The 24,937-nt window shown below is 46.8% G+C and overlaps 2 protein-coding genes across 10 annotated transcripts in view; both read right to left on the bottom strand.

The window, feature by feature from the left end:
- Nucleotides 1-26: 26 nt before the first annotated feature.
- mcf2a (MCF.2 cell line derived transforming sequence a) lies at nt 27-17,388 on the bottom strand. Of its 5 annotated transcripts, XR_013467307.1 has the most exons (31): nt 16,875-17,388; nt 13,763-13,831; nt 13,549-13,663; nt 13,115-13,205; nt 11,778-11,897; nt 11,213-11,329; nt 10,736-10,885; nt 10,503-10,618; nt 10,297-10,411; nt 10,016-10,135; nt 9,693-9,884; nt 9,424-9,615; nt 9,097-9,268; nt 8,029-8,105; nt 7,731-7,816; nt 7,576-7,642; nt 7,300-7,415; nt 7,000-7,069; nt 6,801-6,893; nt 6,540-6,632; nt 6,206-6,331; nt 5,900-6,121; nt 4,715-4,807; nt 4,556-4,634; nt 4,039-4,102; nt 3,610-3,794; nt 2,888-2,988; nt 2,609-2,721; nt 2,035-2,147; nt 1,821-1,921; nt 27-1,733 (listed from the first exon to the last, which is right to left on the bottom strand). XR_013467307.1 is itself a non-coding variant. In XM_040173561.2 (30 exons), exons 1-30 carry the CDS (start codon nt 16,990-16,992, stop codon nt 1,693-1,695), a joined length of 3,342 nt encoding a protein of 1,113 aa, XP_040029495.2. In that variant the 5' UTR covers nt 16,993-17,388; the 3' UTR covers nt 27-1,692. The 5 variants fall into 5 exon arrangements, 3 of the variants coding, with proteins under 3 accessions (XP_040029495.2, XP_077956736.1, XP_040029498.2); XM_040173561.2 differs by lacking the exon at nt 3,610-3,794; XM_078100610.1 differs by lacking the exons at nt 3,610-3,794; nt 16,875-17,388 and having other exon boundaries at nt 11,729-11,897.
- A 481-nt stretch (nt 17,389-17,869) lies between these two features.
- The window catches only part of atp11c (ATPase phospholipid transporting 11C (ATP11C blood group)), a 34,097-nt gene continuing 27,029 nt past the window's right edge, over nt 17,870-24,937 (bottom strand). For 2 of the 5 annotated variants that reach the window (XM_040173552.2, XM_078100609.1), the window contains exons 24-31: nt 24,231-24,358; nt 23,942-24,077; nt 23,707-23,772; nt 23,459-23,562; nt 23,192-23,348; nt 21,594-21,702; nt 20,378-20,409; nt 17,870-20,163 (exon numbers count right to left, since the gene is read on the bottom strand). In XM_040173552.2, coding sequence (XP_040029486.2) covers nt 21,598-21,702; nt 23,192-23,348; nt 23,459-23,562; nt 23,707-23,772; nt 23,942-24,077; nt 24,231-24,358 — 696 coding nt within the window. In that variant the 3' untranslated portion in view covers nt 17,870-20,163; nt 20,378-20,409; nt 21,594-21,597. Of the gene's footprint in view, nt 20,164-20,377; nt 20,410-21,593; nt 21,703-22,525; nt 22,617-23,191; nt 23,349-23,458; nt 23,563-23,706; nt 23,773-23,941; nt 24,078-24,230; nt 24,359-24,937 lie in introns of all 5 variants that reach the window. The other 3 variants (XM_040173554.2, XM_040173558.2, XM_040173559.2) reach the window with 3 other exon arrangements.

The following is a 24,937-nucleotide window of genomic DNA, read 5'->3' as shown; positions in this document are numbered from 1 at the left end:
GGTGTTCAGTCACAGAGAAACAGAGAAAATCTGCATGGTTTTATTATAGAAGTGAAACAAAAATGCAGAAATAAGCGTGCATGAAAAAAAGCACAGTCTTAGTTTTCAATCAAACAGTATCTCAATTAATCTCAATCTCAATGACTAATTATTGCAATAAAAGATTTATTTCATTACTGAAACTGAAGCCGTACAAAAGCGAGACAATTCGGAAAGGCCGAGCGGTACGAAGCTGCTCAGTGTTTAGTTGCCATGCATTTTCATCTTAAAGAAACATTCAATAACCCGCTGACGTTAATTGGCTCATCGGGTTAACTAATATTTCAAGCAGTTGTTGTTTGTTTTTCCAGCTGGAAAATCTGTGCAAAATCTGCAGCATTTTGGATTAAAGTTACAAAGAAACCATCCGGTTTTGTTAAATATGATACAAATAAATAGAATGGGTTTTTGATCCTTTTAAATAAATGGAATTGTAATTACATTCAGAGCTGCATAGAAACCTCACAATATGAAGGAACAACATGACAGTAAAATAAATAACATAGGAAATGTGTAGCGCTGCTTTCTGCACTAATTCACATGTCAAACACAGTGGATTTAAAGGCAGCCCTCTGACAGGGTCTCGATTTGAAGCGGCGAATTCATAGAAGTCTGCAATTCATATAAAACGAAGCGTTCAAACACAGAGGGTGCATTTCGTGCTGGTAGTACGATCCCTTTCTATAGGGAACCCCAGATGAACTGAGCTGTGATGGCGCTGTGAAGGAGGGGGGGAGACAGCAGGGTCTCCCCCTCTCTCTCTCTTGTCTATTACTGTGACATGTCTCCCGCTGCCGGCATCCACCCCTGCATCTCACGGCATGAGTACGAGAAAACACACAATAAGACAAAGGCCAAGCTGAGAAGAAAACACATTCAGGAGACGGTAGGTGGATTTTTCCGTTTGTCTCTCCTGTCCATCCACCGATTTTAAAGTGCCTTTTGAATATTTATGAGGTCAGGTTAAAGCAATAAAAGGGTGTTTCCTTTTGCAAACAGTACGTACAAGAGACTCAAAAAGAGCAGGAATAAAAAAGGCATTATGGCACGGCACATTTTGGCATTCTAACTCCGAGACTGTGCCTTGAGGAGGAATTCAATACAATGAAGTAATTCGATGGGCAAATATCAAGTAGCTACACAAAGAGGAAACGGTAAGTTAAGACAAATGTTAAAAAGTATGTATATGTAGAAAAGTCTCTGCTTTAAGAAATGTTTCAGGCAAATCCTGGGGTCCTTTCACAACGAGACACAACAGGGACACCCGCTGCTATTTGGAATGAGGAAGACTCCACTGATTGTGACTCGACAAACGACCTCACAGCCTGACGCTGTTTGGGATACACGGTGGATTCTCCCCACCAATCAGAAAGACCAATCAGGATCAGGATCAGGATAGGGCCAAACGGCTCCTGAGCCTCTGCAGCGGTGCCGCGTCACACCTCCGCCATCCAAAAGACGGCGACAGTCAACCCAGTAGATCGTCCATCAGAAGCTGGAAGACAATGAGCTGCGCGGACTCTCGCGTTCTTCCCTTTAACCATTGATCTGTGCCGGAGGAAGCAGACGTGGCTGGGTGAGTGAAGATCAGCGATGAGACAGATACGGTCCGACTGGTTCCTTCCGGCAGATTCGCATCCTCTGCTTTCTTCTCTACGGGGAGCTGAGCTTTCTCGCCTTCGGGTTTATTGGGTCTAAAAGAAAATATTACAGACTTATAAAAAGGGAATGAAGGGGTAAAGAAAAGTTGGCTCAGCTTCATGTTGTGGTCTTTTCTTCACCCCTTAGTCCGGTGTTCCCTCGATTGGTGTCCACTAGAACCAGCTGCAGGCTGGAAACTGCTACGAAGCCCTCCCGCTGCCCGCTCAGGTTTTTTACCATCCTAAAGGATGAAGAAAACCGGGAAATGGCAGTAAGAATTGAACAAAAATCCCAAAGCTTCCCTGAGGGACCATTTCACGTCACATTACGTGTGTTCGCTGCCTGAAAACTCACCAGCGTCCCTTGTTGTCTTCGAACTGCAGTTGGATGACGTCTCCACATTTGAGGGCGATGCTGTCCGGTCCGTTTTGAAGGCAGTCAGCCAAAGCTCTGTATGTTCCTGGGGACTAACCCAAAAAGGACGTTTTCATTTATATATGTATTTATATAGTAAAGACTTCACAATTTGAAGGAAATATTATTATTCCATAAAAAACAACAGTAGTCATGAAAAATTGATTAACAAAAAGTAAAAAAAAATGTGTTCAAAACATTTACTCAATGGTTACAAGTTAAAAACCAAAGTAGAAAAATAAATGTATAGTAAGTGAAGTAGTTTCCTAACCCTAACCCTAGGGAAATAAAATAATGAAGAATGTGGAAATATGTCACCAAAAAAAAATATGCTACTAAAAAGAAGTAGGTTCAAAACGTGATGTCACAGTATGAAAAATGTAACGTATAGAATAGAAAAAGGAAAGTCATCATGTAGTTTGTCATAACAGTAGTATGAAAGTTCATTCTAAGCACAGAACGCAGTCTTTCTTTTGTCAACAACGAGGACTCTTCCCTCCACTGTCGGCCTCACCAGCTGCACCAAAGCCTCCCCCTGCGCGTCAGCCGGGTGGAAGGCACCCCGACCTGCAGACCACCCATCCAGACCCTCGCACACGTCGACAGAACTATGAGCTCCGGGCCAACCTGTGAAACGCACATCACCAAGGGCTGGTACGGGTATTGATGAATACCTTTATTTAACTAGATCTAAAGCAGTTATTTAGTAAACTATTACCAAATTAAAGTTTAGTCTAGTTGCTAAACATCTACTTGATTGTGTAATACACGTGTGTGTACTAGAGCTCCTCACTCTTGCGGTTGTGCAGGTGTTTGGGGGAGTGAGTCTGGGGGTCCGGACTGCTTCTCCCCGACTCCGTTTCCTCTGAGCTCACTGACGCCCTCTGCAGTTTGCTGGGGCAACAACACAAAACCACAGGCCTCATCAAATGCTTCACACGGTCAGTAGACACACTCAGGATAGACGTTGTCCTCAGCCACACCATCCAGGGTGAGCTCTGGTCTCCTGAAACTGATCCATACCTCCAACGTCATAGCTGGCCCTGGATCAGTGTCAAGGAACAACTCTATCCTGTTGTTCCTCATACAACAGTGACCTTTCAGGCAGCCGCCACACACAGCAGCACAGATCAGCCATGTGCAAGCTTGTCTCTAAAAGTGGGGAGTAGGACTCACAGACCTTCGCATCTGGTCTAGATTTATCACAAAAAGCTGCAAAATGTATGGAATGATGACTCCAATTCTTCTTTTCTGGGTGTGCATTACATGCAGCATAGCAACTGTTCAATGCAGTAATGAGTGTTTATGGATACCGTGTTAACAGCGCCATGGAGGGGCTGCTGAGACACGCGGGGAGGAGGTGAAAGGGGTCAGTCGTGAACCAGAATGGAGGTTACAGCGAGAGCGTGCTGGTGACGATCAGTATGCAAACACAGCGGCCCTGGGGGGCTTTTTTGGTCCGCAAGCCAGGCCGGGCAGTTCATGCCGGGGCGCGGCGAGCCGGGCTGAGTTTACCACTGAGCATTAGGGCGGGTCAGTGTCTCTGGGGGAGTTGGCGAGGGCGCGGCTGGGGCCGTTGCCGGGGGCTTCGGGGACGGGGGCTCCGGGAACGCAGGCACAGAAACACGTCGGCCGACAGCGAGACAAAGTCCGACCCCGGCAGACAGCCCCTGGGGGCCACTCCTGACGGCCGCATGCCCCTGCAGGTAGGGGGTGGGAGGGAGGGGGGGGGGAGTCGGGATTGGGCAAGTGGACAGCAGCGGACGGAATGGGGCCTGCGCCCGTTGCCGAACACCAATAGACACAAAAAGCTGCTACCGGGGCAACGCACAGATGACATCGTCACATTCACTCAAGCTGTGCTCAAATTAAAAAAAAAACAGCTTTTGCTTGGAAACACAAAGCTGTAAATACTTCATCTGTCAACACGGAGCAGACACTGACCTCTCAGAGAGCGGTGGAGGAAGCTGCATGTGCCCGACCATTTGGCCGTGTTGATTTGCTTCGTCTGTGAAAAGAGAAAGAAGGCGTCATTTTAGTTTTATTTTTTTGAGCAGAAGGGCCCGCTTTGTCGCCAGCTTTGTGTCCGTTTGCGTATTTGTGAATGGGAGCATACGCGGCAATAAGCGAATGAATGAATACATGACACCATGTCCACCATCATCTTTCAACACGGTACGGTAAAGACAATCCATCTAGGTTTTTCAACTGAATGTATCAGAAAAAAACAGTCCTGGGTTTGTGTGATGGGAGCTCAAAGAAGCCAGAACGTGTTTGAACGGCGGCCAAATACCCAAATACCCAAAGTCCTTGAACCCTGAATCCAACGTCAAAACGTATGATGGACAATCGTTCGTTTCATATTTTATAACGTCATATTGCTAAGAACAGAAGTAGGAGAATGGGATTGGGATTAGGCCTTGGAGTCTTTGACCCACATTGACACCAGTTTTTCACGGACCTCTCAATAGCTTCTGCTGGTTGGTCAGGATCCTGCGGAGCTCATTGAGCCAGGCCATCTTCACCTCCACTGTGGGAGCCTGAGAGACGACATACACAGTCATAGTGGATTTAAACTGCTGTAGAAGCTTTGACATTCAACTTTTCTCCGACTCCTTACCTGAACCACATACACTTCCTCCCTGCCACTGTACCAGATCTCAAACTTCTTCACATCTCCCTTGACGTTCTCCGTGATCCCCACAGCAGTCATCTGCCAAGAGATACATACACTGTTTACACCCCCAGACACACAAACACACACACAGCATTAGGATGAGCGCCCTGCATCAGACTTACATCATGTAACACATCTGTCCTGTCACAGCAAAAAAACACTCACACACACACACACACACACCTCCGCTGTGCGACTGCTTCCTCCCCACACCCTCAATAATAAATCAAGAGCCGGAGCGGCAGCTGTTGGTGGGACACCCGCTGCGACGCACACATCCACCTCCGCACACGCATCCACACGCACAACAAAAGACGTCTTACAGGAACACAACGGGGTTCTGAGGCCAGCGGGGCAACTTCCCACAGACGGCGGGACGTGAACTCGGTGTCTCCGGAGGATAATTCCCTTCATTACGTAGCGCTAAAACCTAATTAGAGGTCAAGTCAGTGATGATAACACGAGTGTCTGCATTTAACGGAGGTAATAAAATGTTATGCTAAAGGGATTAGTGTGACTGGAGCGTTACTACCAGATCCAAGGATGAAGTGGATGCTTTTTACTGTTTATTTCATCACTGCACTGCAGCTTTTTATCTGGTTTGTTGTTCAAAAGTCTGTTCTTATTTGTTTTTATGAATTATTTAACCTGATTTTTGAGTTTGAGTTTGAATGGTTTTATATGAAGCACTGAATTGGAGCATTGAATTTGTTGAACTGTGCTGGGCCTTTTCTCGCCTTACTGTAACTTTTGATAGTGTTGAATAGGAAACCATTGTCAGGATTTCAACTTTAAATATAAGCTTTTTTTTTAACTCCACAGTAAATTGTGTTTTTGAATGATTAAATTATTATCATCAAGTTTTTTGAGGTTTTAAAAAGTCATGTTTACACCTATCAGAGTCAGATCATTGCGGTGTGGAACATTTGGACCGTTTATTCTGCTGTATAAACATTCATCATGATGAGTAATGACAATTTTACCAACCTCCTCCTTTGAGATGATTAACATGAGGAACATCACTGAATGCTTACCTGTAGCATGGACCAGTACAGTATTGTAACACATCTCTAACGCGGGCTGAACAACTGGCCGGCGTAACCCTCTGGGACGCAGACACAGACCCACCTTCAGACAGTGCTTGAAGCTGTACGACGGGGTCTTGTCGCCGCCGCCTGCGTGCTCCTCCCGGCGCTTGCAGAAGAGCAGGGCTCTCTCGTACAGGAAGAGGTGTCTCTGCATGGGCTTGAACCGAGCCAGCTCCTTCATGCGCGTGGGACCCTTCTTGTGGCTGATCCACACGCTGAAAGAACCCTGCATCAGCACGCGGCCCAGCTCGCAAATGTCCCCCTGCATGCGACGAGAGAAAGGAGGTCGTGCGTGAGCCTCCGCTGTGAGCTCATCCTGCGTGGGAAGACGCCCGCGTTGCTTCACCTCGTATCCCGTGATGGCTATCTGATGCATGGAGTCATTGACTGACTTGAGCAGGTCCAGCATCGCCGTCAGGGCCTCCTGCAGTTCTGAGGAGCCCTCGCAGTCTGTACTGTGTTTGAGAAGTTCCTGAGCGCGCAGTCAAAAGAACAGAGCGGTGCACACGAATACATGAGCGCAGAGAAAAACAGAGAAAAAAGTGTGGATCTGGTGTTCAGTGGGGTTTTTGTTTGGGGATTTTACTGACATTTAACATCACATTTTATGAATTGAGAGTTGCTTCACATGTATAATGTTTGTGTGCATGTTTGTGAAAGGACATCACACTCCGTCTGACCTTAAGCAGCAGCTGGTACTTGGTGAGGCGCTGCACTGGTTTCAGAAGGTAGGAGTCCAGGCCCAGTTTGTGCTCCAGCTTCTTCTGACACTCCTTCACAAGGAAGAAAAATATAAAGACCAATGAATGCAATGTTGGTCAAAGACAGACCACGTGTTTTTAGTTGTTACTTTAAAACTAGGCCGCGGCCTTTTTGTGTGACACAAATATTTACAGTCATTTTTACTTCTTTTTTTTTAATGATATTGTGGTAAAACTGACCTGAAAGAAGCTGCAGTCTGAGAATTGTTTCCACAGCGCGTCGGAGCGCGGCTTATTCTGACAGTAGCATTCATACATTTGGAAACTCTCTTTCTAATGGGACAGGAAAGACAAATCTGTTTGACAAATAAGGTAAGAAATGACGCAAGAATGATTCAACTGCGAAGCAGCTACACAACACAAACACGTGTCATCTCACCCGCTTGAGGAAACAGGCTCCCACACTTTCAGGAGCCTCCAGGCATCCCTCCAGGTCCTGAAGGAAAACCCTGCACTCCCAAAGAAAGGGTCAAAGGTCAAGGATTAAATCAGGATTAAAAAAAGACCCTTTCTAGGTCCCTCAAAGCAAACATCTCAAAGTATGTTAAGCTACACTCCAACGTACCACCAGATCAATATACTGCTAATCTTCAGCTTATATTGCAACCACATTTGTCTCCTTACAGCAGTGTTCTTTTGTTTAATCGTTTTGCGCGTTGGAGTGATGTGAGTCACTTACCTGCTGTGAAAGTTATAGATCTCGGGCGTGTTTCCAAAGAGGACGTTCCTCTTGCTGCGCAGGATCGCAGGCAGAAGCCCCGACAGAGATGGACTGTCCATCTCTGCTCTGTATCCCTGCAATACATTAAATCACAGCCACATAATCAAGGAAGTGTGTGGCGCATGCAGGAGTAATGTAATCAACAACAAGCATACAGTACGAGGGAGAATCCACCATGAGGCCTTTTCTATTCTCGCGTTGTATAAAAAGAAGGGCGAATGTGCGTTTTCTCACCAGCAGAACTGACAGCAGCTCCTCCACATAGATTCTCTCCGTCTCTATTAGTTCCCTCATCACGTGTCTGTGACAGGGGGGGGGCGTTATTAGCGGTGAACAGAGAGAATCACAAACTAAACAACATCAAGAGCAGCGAGACGCCGTCTCCTCACCGCTTCAAGACATCTGGGCTGTCCTCTCCGTCCAGACCGTAGGACACGCAGCTCCGGCTCTCCTGGTAGTCGTGTATCACCTCAATCTGAGCGCAACACGGACGGACAACACTGACACACTGAACAAATGATCGGACTAGAGATGGGAAGATTTCGAAAAAATAAATAATTTGGGGTTCGACACAGCTGGAAAAATAGGGCTGTCAGAAGTTATTCATAAAAATCTACAGATATGTCCGTCAAATTCATCTTGAAACAAACTAAGACAAAGAAATAAAAGCTTCTCATATTTGCTCACTTTTCTAGAGTTGGGGCTCTTTCGGGACGTTCTCTTCCCGGGCAGAGAGAGGTCGAACGTGAACTTCAACCCGTCACCTGTAAAAGTCACATCGTTACCAGCGACTCATTGAAGTGCACACGTGTGATTACCGACCCATGGCAGTCATGTGATCTAATGAGGCAACGCGATTTCTCAGTGACTAAACACTGAAACAGGTTTCCTTCTGTGGGGGTGCAGCCTGGAACCAGTATGTAAAGATCTAAAGTCAGTTTTCACTCGCCTGTCAGTGTGCTTTCGATCCCTGCACCTGAATCTGAGCACTGAACCCTCGCATGCGCCACGTGACGTGAATCAGTGCGTGAGCGTGCACCTACGCGCGAGTACCTGTGTGCATGTGATGTCATTTCCTCTCTTATATGGCTGCTGTCTCTTGTGTCACAGAGGGTTCCTAATCACTCCGTATTCTCTTTCTTGTTATTAGCCTCGTGAGCATGGCTTCATATCACGGATAGCAAAGCCTTAAAGACGTGAATGGCAATTTGAAGAAGCTTTTTGGGATATACCCTCAGTGATTATGGTGCTTTCGCTGGATACAATAAACAAGAAAAACACACACAGAATGAATGATGAACACTGCATCGTATACAGTTAGCTTTGCAACCTCCCTTGTGACCTAAAGGGAGATGAAAGCTTCTTTAATATATACGAACCACATATGGCTTCATATGAGCCTTCCTGCCTAATAAAGCAGTCGGATATTTCCCAGCAGACTGATTATAACTTCTACCCGCATTCTAGCTTGTTTGTAAAGGTGGCCTGCAAGCCCTGAAGCCCATTCGGGAACATCTTAGCATTACTCACAGGGACCGTGTCATGTGTTGATTTAACCATGGTGCCTAAAGGACAGAAGCTGGGGGGGGGGATGGTGCCAGGCCACGAGGGCCGGGACGAGACAACATACCGGAAGCGACTGGAGAAACAGGGAGGGTGGGAGGAGAGCTGGTAGATCTGTGGAAAGCTCCCCGTGTGTGCAGCTCACTGAAGACAAAGGCCGTTTATTTGATTGTAGTGAATAAATGAGCTGACCGTGTTTGGGGGAGAAGAGCGGGGACTTGGAGCGGGGTGGGTTCTCCGCCCTGGGGGCCACCAGTTGGACGGGTCGCACGTGTTTATCAGCCAGCTTCCTGAGACAAGCCTGTCGGCTCTGGATCATCTGCTGCACCGCTGAGTGCTTCTCAAACGTTTTCCCAATCTGGGCCTAACAGGGACAAAGAGACACAGAGAGGAGAACACGGAGCTGAGATGAACCTATTTGTGATGCATAATTCTGGTTGCGAACAGGTTCATATGATAAAGTTGAAGGTCCATCCAGAGTTACAACCTCACCCTCAACATAGCGCCTCCTTCACTGACCTGCAGCTGAGGTGTGATGACAGCTTCGTACTCGATGGCCAGGACGTCCGGTCCTGAGCTCAACAAAGACGGCGCCAACTCCAGCAACCTGTCAATGTCCCTCAGAGCAGCCTGGGCCCCCTCCTTGGACTGGTACTTATCTACCAGCTGATTGGCCAGCAGATACGCTCCGTCGTCACACCAACCTTGGGCCTGGAGGTGGTATCGCAATAAAGAAATCAGTGTGTTCTGATATGTGTGTGCGTAGATGCGTATACACGTCTCAATACCTGTCCAACACAAAGCAGCAGCTGGTGTGTGAGCAGAAGACGCGTGTGCTTGGCCTTGAGAGCAGCATTGAGTGTGTCACAGTGGTGGCGGAGCTCGTTGCAGCGCTGCATTATGAGGGCCGTGGCGTAGTGGTGACCCGCCGAAAGCTGGTGTCCGTGGAGGACGACGATCTGAGCTCGAGACGTCACCTCCTGATAGGGCCAGCAAAGACACACACGAGAGGAGGGGGTCCATTCATCTGGGCACACTCACGCTCCACGTCCTCTGGCACCCGTTGCCCGTCTAGGTTAAGTGTTATTTGCAGGTGTTGGCAAGTGTCGACCTGTGCACTCGATTCCAGGCAGTCCAACCTTTTGAGAGCCTGTTCGGTTTGAGCCAGAGTGTCAACAGATGTGGAGAGCTCCCTCTCCTGACCCACCAGATGCTCCAGACACAACTCCATCTATAAATGACACACACACAACAAATGCTGGTCTAGAGGCAAGCTGGTGCTCCTCGAGACATTGCAACTAACATGAAAACAAGACCATATCCCAAATGAAAGTACAAACACACAAAATGTTCATGCATGCAAACATGAAAAACATACTGGAGCCGTAATACCTCCTGGAAGCTTTGTTCGTATCTAAGCAGCTGCAGGTACTGATGGAGTTTCAGATGATGCTTCTCAAAGAAACCATCGAATGCTGACTCCATGTCTCTGAGCTGAGAAAGCAGCCTAAAAAACAGGGGGACTTTCTATAAACCTTTAAAGCACTCAGTAAAGTATTAAACTATACATTTGCGGGGGGGGGGGGGGGGGGGGTTACCTCTGTACTGTTTCCCAGTCCAGCCTCACATCCCACTGGGAGTCACCCTCCTTTCCGGAGGTCTCCAGGCTTGCGAGAAGATGGCGACCTTCCTTTGACACCGACCTGATTGCATCCTGTCAAACAGAGCACAATTTCCATCATAAATGAACAGCATTGAAAATAGTACTTTGTAAAGAAAATATATATACATATATGTAATTATACACGTAGGTAAACAAGTGAAACCTTGCCTTGAGTTTCCTGTACTTGTCAGTGTGGGACTCGAGGAGGTACTCGATGGTTTTCCCCTCATCGCAAAGCTCTGTCTCTGCCAGCTCAGTGCCGAACCCCTGTAACATCTGTGCAATGTCTTTGACTGTCACCGCAAAACTCTCAATGGCCTGTAGGGGAAGCAAAGCGCACACACGAAACACTCAGGGCAGTGAAACGAGCGCCATCGCTGGCTCCATGTCCTCACAGATGGAAGGAAACAGAACCATTGGTGGATTTCTGAGAGCAGCCAGGCATGAGACCTGTCAGTGTCCACATACATATTACGGAGGAAAGGACAAGGACATTTTGTATTTCATGGTTATATGTGCAGGAACAGCAGCTTGATCAAAACTGACGAAACACAAACATACTGTAATGATGCAAATGAAATAAAACAACAAGACGAGAAGAAATGACACTATTTGTCGTTTAATCCTGGTGTGTTCGTATCTTACTGTTCGTAAAACAATCCAGTCGCTATGGCAATAGTCCAAAGTTCCTCCAAACTCTGAAGTAAGCTGGTTTTCATCAATGTAGTGCAGCAGGTCGGTGACAGAGCTCAGCATCACCACCTAAAGGCGCAGACCAGATCTGAGACTTCACAAGGAACACTTTGTACACTATGTGAAGTTCTAAAAGTTGAGAGTATGTATTTATCTTTACCTATGGTTTTGGGGAAAAAAAACAGATTTTCCTTTAATATGAAAGATAGTTTGGGCGGTGTGATTGGTCAACGGAGTCATTAAACCCCTTGCATGGCTGTCCATATTGACCAGTCTTTAGTAAATGCCGTGACAAACATCAGATATTGTTACATTAAAGTAGCTTACTGTAACAATCACAATCCTCTGAATATAACTGGCTTCATTATATTTGTTTCAGAACTGAAATCAACACGTCTTCTTGGTCGTTTTCCACCACAGAACATTTTGACTCATGGAGATCGGGGTTGGATCAAGAACGAGGTGTACCTGGTTGTGATGTGGGACATGTTTGGTAACTGAGGAGGAGCTGCCTTACTGGCATCTTGAGCATGAAGTCCTCTTGGCTGAAGCGAAAGCCAATGTCAGTAACGGTGCGGTGGAAGAAGCTGGTGGGTCGGAGCACCAAGACCAGGTGGAGGTTCCCAGGAAAAGATGCCTTGAGGATGGATAAGAGGTTCGCGGTCATGTTGGTGATAAGGATTTGGTGCAAAACTTTATATGATATTATTATGAGAAGGAAAGCGAGCTCTCCTCCTCCACGTCTGACAGGAGAAACTTCAGTTTAGTCAATCGGCCATTTACACACACGTCATATACGCTGCAACTTATCTTCAGGTCGTTTGAGGTTGTTTCCTTTGCATGCATCCGCAACGACTTCATAAAGCAACAGAGCCAACTACAGACTGCGACTGCTGGCATGACTCAGCAAAAACTTTATAAAGCATAGCAAATGATCATTTCATATGTTATCCAAGGTTAAAAACATCCCCTGCACCAGGATGTATTTGCAACATCGCCTTTAGTTTTGTCTTAAATAATGTGTAACCTGCGCACGCATTCGAAGGTCACCCAACCTCTGACATTCATTTGTCCAAACTAGACCAAGAAGAAGTCAATCGCTCCAAGCATCATCATGAACACACATCACATCAGCTTAGGTCCCTGCAGACGCGCACGCACACACACACACACACACACGGCCGGTCGCATGACGAAGCAGAGGTGCTACGCCCCCCCGCAGTGCGCGCAGTGCGCACAGCAGGGGGGGCGGCGCAGGCTGCCGCATCCCGAGCCAGACTCCTTCACGCGGCGAACGCGACCTAACGAGCGGCTCATTACCGGGCTCCGGCGCATCTTCGCCTTCATTCCCCGCCGGTAAAAGCAACCCGTCATGGTGTCAGAAGCCATCTCGGTTGGGTGTAAGCCCCCCGTAGGACCCCGCAGCCGCCGCCGCAGCTGCCGCCTCCTCCTCCGCCTCCTCCTCCTCCTCCTCTCAGGCGGAGGGTAGCCGGTAGCAGACTGCAGTGTTTGCCCTCCCCGCCCGCCTCCCTTCTTATCCTCTGCTCTCCTCAGCAGCCCGCGTCATCTCACAGTTTTTGCTTACTCATTCGTTTGCAGCAGCGTGCAATTGAACGCTCAGTACAGATTGTTCACGCGTCCCCTTCAAACCACGCAGAAGCCGTGTGCAAAAGCAGTGGTCTCTGATGGGTGGTGTGCAGGTATTGCAGCACCATGGACAGAGGCTCGTAAATAAAACAGCAGCCCATGCACACCGTCACATTGCAGCTCACGTGCAGTGACTCACCTTATATTACAATTTGTTCTAAACGTCCTTGCTGATTACATGAAATGGAGACAAAACATGAAACTCACTGCTATCCTTGCAAGTGCAGTTTTGATTGAGGCCCAGGTATCCAATCTTCGGTCTAAAATGACGATAAACTTTACCCCGGGTTGCCTTGTTCTGCAAAAAAAAAAAAAGAGGAAATTGTACACAGCTGTATGGTCACTCTATTCAATCTTTGGTGATTTGTTTATTTTAAAGCTATCAGAAAGACAAACGAGAAAGGATTACTCAAATCATCTATTGGTGCTTTAGAACTGCATTTGTTTATTATTGCCCAACATTCGCTGCAACCAATTCAATGTAAACTACTAATCTCATGGGAGAGGGAGTTTTGGAGTATGACGTGCGACCCCGTGGAGCACCGAAGACCAGCTGTGTTAAGAATACAAGCCCTTTTGGTGCACTGCAGAACGACAGAGGGAGAGAATGAGACAGGAATAGATGAAGAAGAAGGACACACCGGGGGACGAGAGTGAGGTAGGTAAAGACTTTGGCTAAAGCTTCCTCCGGTATGTCACTGAAAGCGGAGCACTCTGGCAGGGTGATGATGACACTGGAGTCTTCCCCGCGGCCCCCTGCAGGAGAAAAAATATCATCCATTTTATCATTCGTTTCTTTGCAAATACAGGGGGGACACACCGATGATTCCTATTGACTCATGAGCAAGGCCTCACCTGACAGGTACGCCACCTGTTTCTCTATGTAGCCCCCTACCTCCTTCAAGCTTACAGGGACAGTCACCTCTGGAAGAAGATACACGGATTAGACACACAGGTTAGAAGGCTTGAGGGATGTGGTGTGTCCCGAAAACTGAGGTTCTACAAACCAAGTCCTAGACTTTAATTCAAGGAATCAGTTGAAGAATGCCAGTCCCGTCCAAGGAACATAAAGGAATACTTGTGAAGCACACAGCGGTGAGAGGGCATCTTGCATAGTTCATAGCGTGTGAGACAACCAGTCTAAGAGTAACGGGCCTAAATAACGTTTCAAAGGCTTTAAGTCCACACTAAAGCACACGACAGAACTTGGATATCTAAGACGCGATGGCATTACTCGGTTACACTGTAAATCCTGCATCTGGGTTAAATTAGACAATGCCGTCATTAAAATGCATTAGCTCTTTTACCGTAAAGCATCTGGAGTGGCGTTGGTGTGCACGGTGTCTCGTGTTCGGTGCCATTAGAGGTCCGAGTGGCCAATAAACCAACACGGTCTCTTATTAAAGTGCCAGTGGAGTTCAGAAGAGGCTTTCATCTGCTCTCTTTGGTGCACCAGGAGTCACTCAGCCAGATGTGAAACATTAACACATGCTCACATTTCATTTACAGTAGATTACATCCATAGAAACCATCAAATGAGTACTTGCATATACGTGCAATACGTGCACTTGAATCTTATTGGGAGTACATCAATATGACTTTTTTTACAGCTTTCTCTCCTGAAAATCATTTTCAACACATATTCTACAGTGTTGAGTAACTTAACGTTTGTCAATCCATGAGGCGAATGTTCGGTTCAGGCAACAGATCAATCAATCTGCTCACGGTCGGTTGTCTCATCAACCGTCCTTAGCGGAGACGTTACAAAATGAAGTGGGGAAGATGAACACACTCATAAAAAGATGACAGAGGGGAAAAAGAGAGCGAGGGCAGGAGGTGTTATTCTCCGTGCGTTGACTGCGTATCAGTGTCCGTCGGGTTGTCAGGGAGCGAATAAATGAGCTCTACTGGGAGCGCTGAATATTTCATGTGCGTCTGTAACCGAGAGGAGGCTGGACAGCACGCACGCCATCGCAGAGTAAAGTTACCTGGAAGACTCATCCGAGCATCTATTGCCTGTGACCCTCAAATGTTATGTCATGTTAAATCAAAATGTTAAATAAACTGGCATATTATGCTGTGGATCACATACATATAAAAAACTGTTTGAACCAGCAGGGTGGATTTTGATACGGATCTACTTTTGTTGATGGAAAGAAAGAAAACCCACTGAAGCGCACGCACACACACACACACGCGCACACGCACACACACTGCGGGCCTCTACTGTGTTGGCTCACAGGAAGAGCTGCAAACCGCTGTGAGGTAAAGCGTGTGGACACACTGTACTCTCCCTTCTCCCTGACTAATAGCCCATCCCACGGACTTATTCTAAGGACACTGCCACATGAAATGCTTTGAAGTCTGTCAATCAAACAAAGAAATGGTATAAGTTAAGCACTAATAACTCCCTTTATACGCTCATACATTTACCGGACAAAGGGTTTCTGAAGCGGGAAACGTGGAGGTTCCCTTTGAGCTCACGTCATACTCTGCCCAGGTGGCACGCAGGGCGGTTTGCACAGGCAAAAGTCAAATAGCCTCTGTTTGCTCCTCCGCTCACACAAAGAGAAAGAGGAATGTCTGCCGGTGTGGACGGAAACAGAGATTAGACCCGATCTCTCAGATCAATCCCTTGAGTCTGCATGCAAAGCTTACCTTTACTGTCCAAACACTGATAACCATCCACACGGGTTTTATTACACAGCGATCAGCTGCACACACGTTCACCCACCTTCTTTTTAGCTTTTATTCCTTGTCAACATTGGGAACAAAGGGAATTCTATTTGTCTTTTTTAACAATTAACACTTCCACGTCAGGGTTCTGTGCAGATTTGCGATACGTACATTACTTACATGTGACAGTAAATGTTAGTGAGTCATGCAGCGGGAAGAAGCCGGTTTGAAGAGGACACACGCGGATGTCTGATTATATAGAGCCAGAAAAGCAGAACACGTAATCCCCTGCTGAGAGAGAAATCCCCTCTTACACATATACACATGTTCATAGTATACAGAGGCCTCATGCTGCTTTTAGGTCACGGGATATTTTGCTAAACAAAGCTCTCAATGCTAAAAGGGATTAGAGTGATGGGTGGCTGCATTCTGAAGGGTAGAAGAAAGTTGTGTATTCCAGTATAACTACTGGTGTTACCACTGGTGCTACTACGTGTTGAGTAGGACGTACACCCGGGACAGAGGTCACATTTCAAGGAAAACATGACAATAGAAACTCCCCGTGGGCTTGTCTCTGTTACCTACAGACCACAGAACTGGAGCCATGAAATAAGCAAAGGTCCATCAATTAAACAATTACTCATGGCGGCTGAGATCCAAAAGTAATCCCATTAGCTTGGAGGAGGAAGCGGCTCCGCGGAGCTGTCAACCACATCCGGTGCTATTTCTGTCCATCATCTTCATTCTCCGAATTTATGTCTGCGGTTTATAGAACTGTACATCATTTCAGGGCGAGGGTCATTTTGTTTGTGATGTTTTCCAAAAACGTATCGGTCAGATTCTCTTAAAATAACATCATTTAATACAAAACAGTGGCCTTGTGACTCAATACATGACACATACCTGAAGTATGCACTCAACACCCATTTGGTTTTCTATCAGCATGCATGCATCTTCAAACTCCAACCCACATTCTATCAACATTCAGGCCACAGAGCATCACTATGAATAAATAGCTGACATATTGGGTTGTTTGAGTGAAGCTGCAGGAGCAGGAGCTGGCCGATCAAAGCAACCTAATAAACTAAGACAGAGTGCAGTGCTCCGCACGGAATGGAACTAAGGAGTTACAAGCGAACACTGCAAATAAATCTAAAAGTCATTCTGCCGAACCGCACTAACAACATCGGTGCCCAAGTCAGTGAAACCAAAAAACGCTTTCAGAGCAAACACAGGATTATATCCAAAAGCCGGCCAGTGGCCACGCAGAATAATAAACTAGGACACTCACGCTGCAGAGTGCTCTCCAGCTGGGAGCCCGCCTGCAGGAGGCATCGGTAGCCCTCCATCTCCCCCTTGGACTCTTCCTCCAGCTCTCCCTCCTCCTCCTGCAGCGAGGCCGGGCCCATTCCCTCCTTCCTCCGACACAGGATCAGGCTGGAAGAAGCGACGCCGACCGCGACCCGAGGCCTCACATCCTCCTCGGGGTCCCACGGCCCTGCAGAGCGGCCCCGTGCTCGGGGGACATTAGGCGGCTGTACGGCGGGGAAACAGAGGCCCGACCGTCTCCGCAGGCCTCCGAGATCCAGACGGGACGGGCTGCCGCTGGAGCCCGCTGACCTTGAGCTGCATGGAGCTCCTCCACCCTGAGCAGCACAGCTACAGCAAGAGGAGACCCGTCCAGAGAAGCAGAACGAGCAGGTTGGCTCTGCTGTTGTTGCCCTGGCCGTGTGTAATTCTCTCTCTCGATCGGCTTTGCACCGAGCAGAGCTCAGGAGTCAGCTCCTGTCACACTGCCAACTCCCTCCCCCCCTCCCCCCCTCCCTCGTGCGGCGTTCTATGCCTCCAGTGTAACCCTGACTGCACTGAAGTAGGCTGGATTGTTAAGTTGTCTGGCCGCCTTGCTGTAGTACAGACGTGAGAATGGACCCTTTGTAGGAGAGAAAATGAAAAATCTACCACACCCTCAGCCAACAAGCTCTTAATGCGCAACAATCACACTCAAACAGAGCCAATATGAAAGGGTGTCATTGTGTGCACACGGATACACAGAGCCCCTCTCAGCTCGACCGCTCGCTGCCGAAACCCACAGCGACTCTGAAAAAAAAACCAATATAGAAATCTATATAAACCTCAGCGAATCACAGTGCTGGAGGCCACTCAGCTGATCCGGCTTAGCCCCTGAGACATCCCATTACTGCACAGCATCTGCTCAGCGTGGTCAAATGCACGCGGATCACCTGCCGAGACAACAGACGGCGTAAGAAAGCACGACGAGACGTTTGCTTAACTTCAAAACATTCTGCTTTATTTCAGACAAACTTTGGGTTTTGAACACCCGAGTTTCAAAGAGGTACATTCAGCGTGGAGGTCTGGAGGGTCGAGGCAGGAGGCCCGAAGGGGCCGAGGTGTCCCTGCCGCGTCACGCAGGGCTGCTGAGGTTCCTGAAGATGTCCACACCCGGACCTCAGACAGGGACGGCGTCCACAACCACAGAGCCACTCGTGCTTCTTTGTATTTCTCGGGGGGGTTTTTTTGGGACGTTTTCATTTTATTACAAAAGTGGCTGGAAAAAGGTTGCATTAAAAATACAATCCGTTCTTTTTATATTTTTCATTTAGACAGGCAATACATTAGATATTTAGAAGATATTTCTGAGCTCCGAAAATAGCATCTCTGATGTTGCTTAAAGGTTTCATAAGGTTGTAATAATGTGTAACAAAGCAGACAGCCCCAGTGTGTCCTCTGCTCTTACGTCCGATGTCTCCGATAAAGCAAAGTCTGGCGTAAGGAGCAGCCTTTGTCATAACCCCGACGTTAAAAAAGAAACACGCCGAAAGGCTCGGCAATTTTGTTGATGTGTCAGGCTCGTGGGTTTGAACCTACGAGCTGCGAAACCTGGTAAAAGGACGGCCACTGGTTCAGTGGTGGGACACTGGAGTGTGTGTTGGGGGGGCTGCCCGTCTTTGCACGTATGACAAAGACTACCAAAGGGGATTTTGGCACCGGCTCACATCAGGGCTGGAGTAACACGCACAGTCAACTTGCACAAAGCTGACCAAGCTTCACTATACAAACAAAAAAAAAACCTATGTAATAAAAGTATAACATTTGTGAGTAAAAGTACACAATAAATATGTCAAAATACACAGAACGGGTTTGTGGAAATAACAAAACGAGTATATTCAGAAACCGTATTTAAAAGAGTTGGAAATCATGGCGTGTTTAAATGGAATGTATGAAGCACACAAGAAGTTAAAGGAACAAAAGGGTCCACTGCGTCGTCCCCTCGGTCACAAAACGAGACCACGGAGAGACGGAGGGAGAGCAGAGTGCTGCAAACAGACTCAGCAGGCCTGGAGGGGATTTTCATTACACTCCAGCCTGAGATAAATGGTGCCAAACTAGATAATGAACACATACACCTCATTCAGGCTTTAGTGCAGGTACGCGTTAGTGTGCACGTGTTGTGTGAGATGTGTGTGCGTTTGTGTGACTTCGTAACCATCCAAGCAATGAGGGAACCAGCTTTCTGAATAGTGCAGAACATTTGGACGCAAACCACATCCATTAGGTTCAAGTGATTTTTTTCTCGACACACACACACACGGTTCACACACCCCTCTCACTTTCTGGTCACACTAGTGTGGAAAGAATCTTTTTGGCTTTGAGCAGATGCTCTCATACATATCTAAGCTAAAGAAAGAAAGAACAGCGCATATATTAATACTCTCATCTTAAATTGACTTTTAAATTATCTCTGAGGTTGGGAGAATCAGGTCTCGCTCCGAGCAACGTCTTATTGCTCAACATCTCTAATCTATCGCTCAATCTTGCATACGCACACAAAAGCTTTGGATCGAGTGGGGAATATGGCCTCCGTTAGCTCCTCTGATAGCTCGGCGTTCAAAAGGAGAACGCAGATTTATCATCAGAAACAAATAATTCTCTATAGACAGTCTGAAATACGTTTTTTTCCCAGACAGCATTTAGACCCGTACATGAGTGCAAGTACTGAAATATAGAACCATTTAAAGAACAGCCGTTTGAAAAACACAATAGGCATAAAGTAAAACAACCATTTAGAGTGGAACCTCTGGAGGGAACACAGTGACTTTACTAGTGGAGTGAAGCGTTGCTCTGAGTGGACATTACTCCAACTGCTTGTTAAAACACAGCAGTAGAATAGAGCTACTGACAAGGCAGCCGTGTATGCATTCATTTGTATGCTAGTAGATATAAAAAAAAAAGAAAAAGAAACAAAAGAAAGAAAACTCATGCTTGTCATCGGAGTGGATACTCCTGTTAAATAATGCAGGGCGCTGTGCTGCGGGCATGCGCTGGAGGGTCCGAAGCTGTTGGCTTTGGGCAGCGAGAGACGCAGGTCAAAAGACTGCTAAACCCCCTTTGCATCCCTTCCCCCAGTTAGCACATTGCTTTTTCTTCTCATTTTCCTCCTTTTCTTCTTCTTCTTCTTCTTCTTCTTTTAAGACCGGACATGACAGCAGGCCTGCGTGGACCGCTGCCCTTCACTGGCCCGCCTTCAGGTGCTTATAGGATAGTGGTGTAACAGCTGCGGTCTGGAAAAGCACAAGCAGAAGGATTTTACTTCATTGTGAGCTCGTGCCCACGCGACGAAGAGGACACGAATCAACGAGTTGGGCGGAGCCACGTGCCACAAATCACAAGAACGACTCTTTCCCCTCCACCACAGACATACAAATCAGGAAAAAGGGTCTCATTCTGGGACAGTGAATGGAGGGAGAGTTTAGGGTTTGTTACGCTGTAGTTTACCTGGATGTTTGTAGGAGAACGTCCTTTGAATGCTATTGGGAGAATAGAAATGGAAGTTAAACTGTGAATGACGTTTCAAAAGGCCTGATGTTGTGGTTATGCAACAGATGTTAGTGACCCCGGTCAACTGCGATGGGACGGTGTGACAGACAGACCCACAAATGAGGTTTGACAAAAAAATAAAACACTGTTCAAACCTTGAACACAATGTATACAAAGACGTGTGGATGCCCTTCACACCTCACAACGCTCTTCATGTCACCAGTCCAATGTTTAACAATCTACCCAAGTCTTTGACATCTACAATAAGAAATATACACCCAATGTATCATAAACCATAAAATTGAAAAAAATCACATTTAAAAACTCATTATAAACTGTGTCTGTTAGGACTGAAAGTTTCTTCTCTCCAATGTCATGCCTAATATGGCAGAACTACAATCAAAAAGATTTACACTTTACAGGAATAGCTAGAATAAACAATCTGAGTTGTAGGAATATGATTATTTGCAATTTCATATATATTTTCATATAATATTTTGTCCATGTTATTTATTCCATAACGTCTCATTCTTATGTAATGTTGGTTTTCCATAGTTAACAAAATTTTTCATTGTGACATTTCGGTTAACGTGGTCTCTTTAAGTAACGGGGTTAAGGCATCGTCACGTCATGCAGTGAGTTGAGCTCGGCATTCACAAATGCATCCATGTTTTCAGCAGCCGGCGACCACCAAGACGGGTTTGTACAAAACGACCGAAGCCAAACGGTGCAAACGGTGCGCGTCAGAGCGAGGGAGTTAGTCACCGAGCGGCTCTGTCGGAAAACACTTTCATAAACCAAGCAAACTGAAACCAACACCTCACGCAAGCACATGCAGACGGGCATCAAAAGGGAGGCTGAAAGGAGCATGTTTTTAGGTTTTGCGACATTATACCTTGAGGCATTCACTTGTTACAAAAGGTGCAGCATCTGAAAAAATGTTGACCCACGAGTTGAATCGGACATGAAAAAGGTGCGTCTCTTCAGCCAGCCGATATCAGCTCATACAACAGAGGAACACGCCGGGCCTCGCTGAATGTGGCCTGTATGCCGATATGCCTTTGATTCGCTTGTTAAAGACGTTAGTGACCAGAAAGGCTGGAGAGGTTGGCTGGGAGAGTGGGAGGGCATCTAGTCTTTGATTGGCTTAAGTGGCCTGGAGGTTGTCTGGTACCTGTTTAAATGACAGTATTGGACTCATCTGAAAAGGTTTTCATGAGCAGGGGCTGCGCTGTAGACCGGGGAGACTGGTGGCCTCCCGCGTTCGACTCAACCGGCTTCTTCTAGAAGGGTGAGGCAAGAAACACCGATGACATCACTACGCTGACACACACACACACACACACACACACACACACACACACACACACACACACACACTTCGCTTCTCTCTCTCTCTCTCTCCCCAACTTGTGCGCTCTCTTGCAGACGGACAAACATTTCTACACACAGAACCAACATGTTCATACACCAAGACTTCAACACTGGACAGGTGGACGATGCCGATCAGCCGTGGTGCCTTGTTTCATTAAGAGGTTAATACTCTTCTACATTTCTCAAAAACACGTATGTTATAACACACAGACAATGTGGCGGCGCAGCGTCCAGGACGACGTTGTTGCCCTATGACTCATGCAGATTGGTTTGGGTGCTTTGACGTGCCGCATTCACCCGACTCGGCATGCGGAGGCAGCAGGCGTTGGAGCAGCACAGGCAGCTGGGAGGAAACGCTGACTGGTACAACCGGACAGACAAGAATGGAAGACTGACGGACTGTTAGGACACCAGGTCCTACTCCACTCTGCCTGGGCACACAGGCACCGGCAAACGTTCCCCTCAATTTGATTAAAAAAAAACACATTGTTTGTGTATACATACATGCATATAAATAAATGCACTAAAGACGAGATGTCTCAATCTTTTCAACCAAGCTGAGACTGTAAAAGGGGCAAAGGAAGCCCCGCTTTCTTTACTTTAGAGGAGAAAGAGTCAAACCGGGCGAGAGAGGAAGGACACAACAGGTAGGAAACCAACAAGACTGGCGGACAACGAAGCGCTACACGAGGAGACTTGAGTACAAGAGCTGACAGAAGAAAAAAAAGAGACCTCAGTCACTCCACGAGAAGCTGTGAGTGCTAGCGGTCTGCGACAACATGAAGATAGTAGACGGCCCCGAGGAAGGAAGGCGATGTTTCATCTTTAGGGAGGCGAGTCCAGAGAGGAAGGGAGAAGGAAAGAAGAGGTGAGACAGAGAAAAGGGAAAGCCAGGGCACTAGTTAGGAAAACAATGTTAAAAAGTGGAAAACGAGAAAGATGCGCCAGTATTCTAATCGATACACTGTAACCACGCTTAGCAACAACTGTCATTTGAACGTGTAGACGGCAAAATGATAGCATGCCATGTCTCGCAGCTGTCATTTGTCAATCTTGATTGATTCTACAATGGTAACAACAAACGCTAATAATTGTATATTAAACTGCTGTAAGACTTCATTCAAATAATATGTGCAAAACATTTAGTTAGGTTAGATTTACCCTAGGAAAAGTGAAATTTTAATACTGCATACAGAGCCATGTGAACTCGAGCGACCCAAAGACATGGGACAGATTTACTTGATATCCCTCTGGTAACCCGACCCTGACAGTGTTGATGGGCTCCATTAACGATGATTGAAACAGTGTGGGGGAGAAAACATTGTTAAATTGTGTTACGTTTAACACGATCTGAAAGACAGGGAGACACAGAGGAGTGTGTGAGTGTCTCAGCTCTACCTGTCGAGAGTTGGGCCCGCGTGGCTTGCGGAATACCACCAGCAGGATCTCTGGCAGTAGGCTGAGCAGGATGAGCAAGATGATGACCAGCCAGGCCGACACGGAGCTCAGCATGTTGGCGAACACAAAGTACAACCGTTGCTGCTTGAGGAAGGGCCTGTGGGAGAGAGGACACTTTGGTTTAAGTGACAGCAACAGCTCAGCCAACCACGGCCATGTGGGTTATCTCATGCCCTGCTGTTATCTTATCCCCTGTTGTTTTCCTACCATATTATTCCTCCCCAGAAGAAGCTGAAAAAGACGTAGAAAAGCAGGGAGCCCCAGATTACAAAGTGGTTGATCCATGTCCAGTGCCGGGTGTCCAACGCGAGCTAGAACAGCAGAGGAAGGTTATGTTAAATATCCAACACCCTGCTAAAGTGTTCATCAAGACAATAAATCATCTTCAAACTCTCCTCTGAAACGGTTCTGATGGTGCACTCATTTGTAACCCTAACAACGGGGGAGAGGTTTACCTTCAGTGTGACTGTGAAGACAAGAATGGTGAAGACAATTGTTCCATAGGACCAGTTGCCAAAAACCTAGAAATAAACAGGTCCACGTCAGAGACAATGCCTATGAATCAGGTCAGTCAACAGTCATTACCAAAATATGTCAGACATACAAGGAATTTGACTTGGCGGTTGGTGCATAACATCAGACAGATAAGACAACGTGAAACATAGTGCAAATCAATTAATTCCCTTGTACCTGGCCATTATCCTGCAGTGCCGGGTTACTGAACAAATACCGGACACCAAAGAAGAAGAGCAAGCCGTGGAACACTCCCAGTAAAGTCCAGTAGAGGAACGGTCTCCACCGCAGCATGCCATTCTTAGCTATCTCTCTAAAGGAAGTCACAAAACAAAAAGGTGACATTTGTAAAGTCCTTATAAAAGTCCCACTATGATATACGATTCACTGTTTGCATAGAATCAAAGGAATCAAAAGGAAAACAACAAAATAACATAGCAAAGGAAGCTACGGTTCCCAGGTTTACCTGTAGAGGGCAGCGTTGTCCAGCAGAACCTCAATGCAGATGTGCTGCTCCAGGAGACTGTAAGCCAGGATGGGCATAGAGGTGAAGCAGATGTTGTACATCGTCAGATAGGCCGCGTCATACAGGGGCTGGGAAGGATGGGAGGACGGGAGTAGGACGGGGGGACGGGTTGATGAGGAGAGGGAGGAGGAAGGGGGACGGGGCAACTGGGGGTTAATATCATGGAGAGGACCAACTCAAACACACATTCATACAGCGACTCATGTAAGCAAGCTTATATACATATTTCATGTACTTATGGGGTATTTAGGTCATGTGGTATGAGTGAGAATAAAATATTAATTCCCAATAGCAAAATCCCTAATCTCAAATAAAGAAATTAAAATAATTCATCACATGTTTCTATGTCATGTCTGATGTGATCCAAATTCCAAGGTCATCTAATCCATACCTGCATTTCTATGATGCATTATTCTGACATTATGACAACACACACACACACACACATGATTAAGTAATGTCCATAAGTGATGTACTACAGAACTTGACACGTGTCTGCATTGCATTGTAACAGTACTACGTAGTCAGAGCCGGTAAACGTATCAATCAGAGCCGGAGGGAGGGGGGCTGTGGGGAAGGGGGGGGGAGCAGTCTGAGGAGAGAATCTGACGGGTGGTTTGAAGGTTTACCGCCTACTTTCATGTTCA

This window comes from Gasterosteus aculeatus, chromosome 4 (assembly GCF_964276395.1).
Source record: "Gasterosteus aculeatus chromosome 4, fGasAcu3.hap1.1, whole genome shotgun sequence".
NCBI lineage: Eukaryota > Metazoa > Chordata > Actinopteri > Perciformes > Gasterosteidae > Gasterosteus > Gasterosteus aculeatus.
The sequence above is the reverse complement of the archived record's forward strand: the minus strand, read 5'-3'. Positions and strand labels throughout refer to the sequence as shown.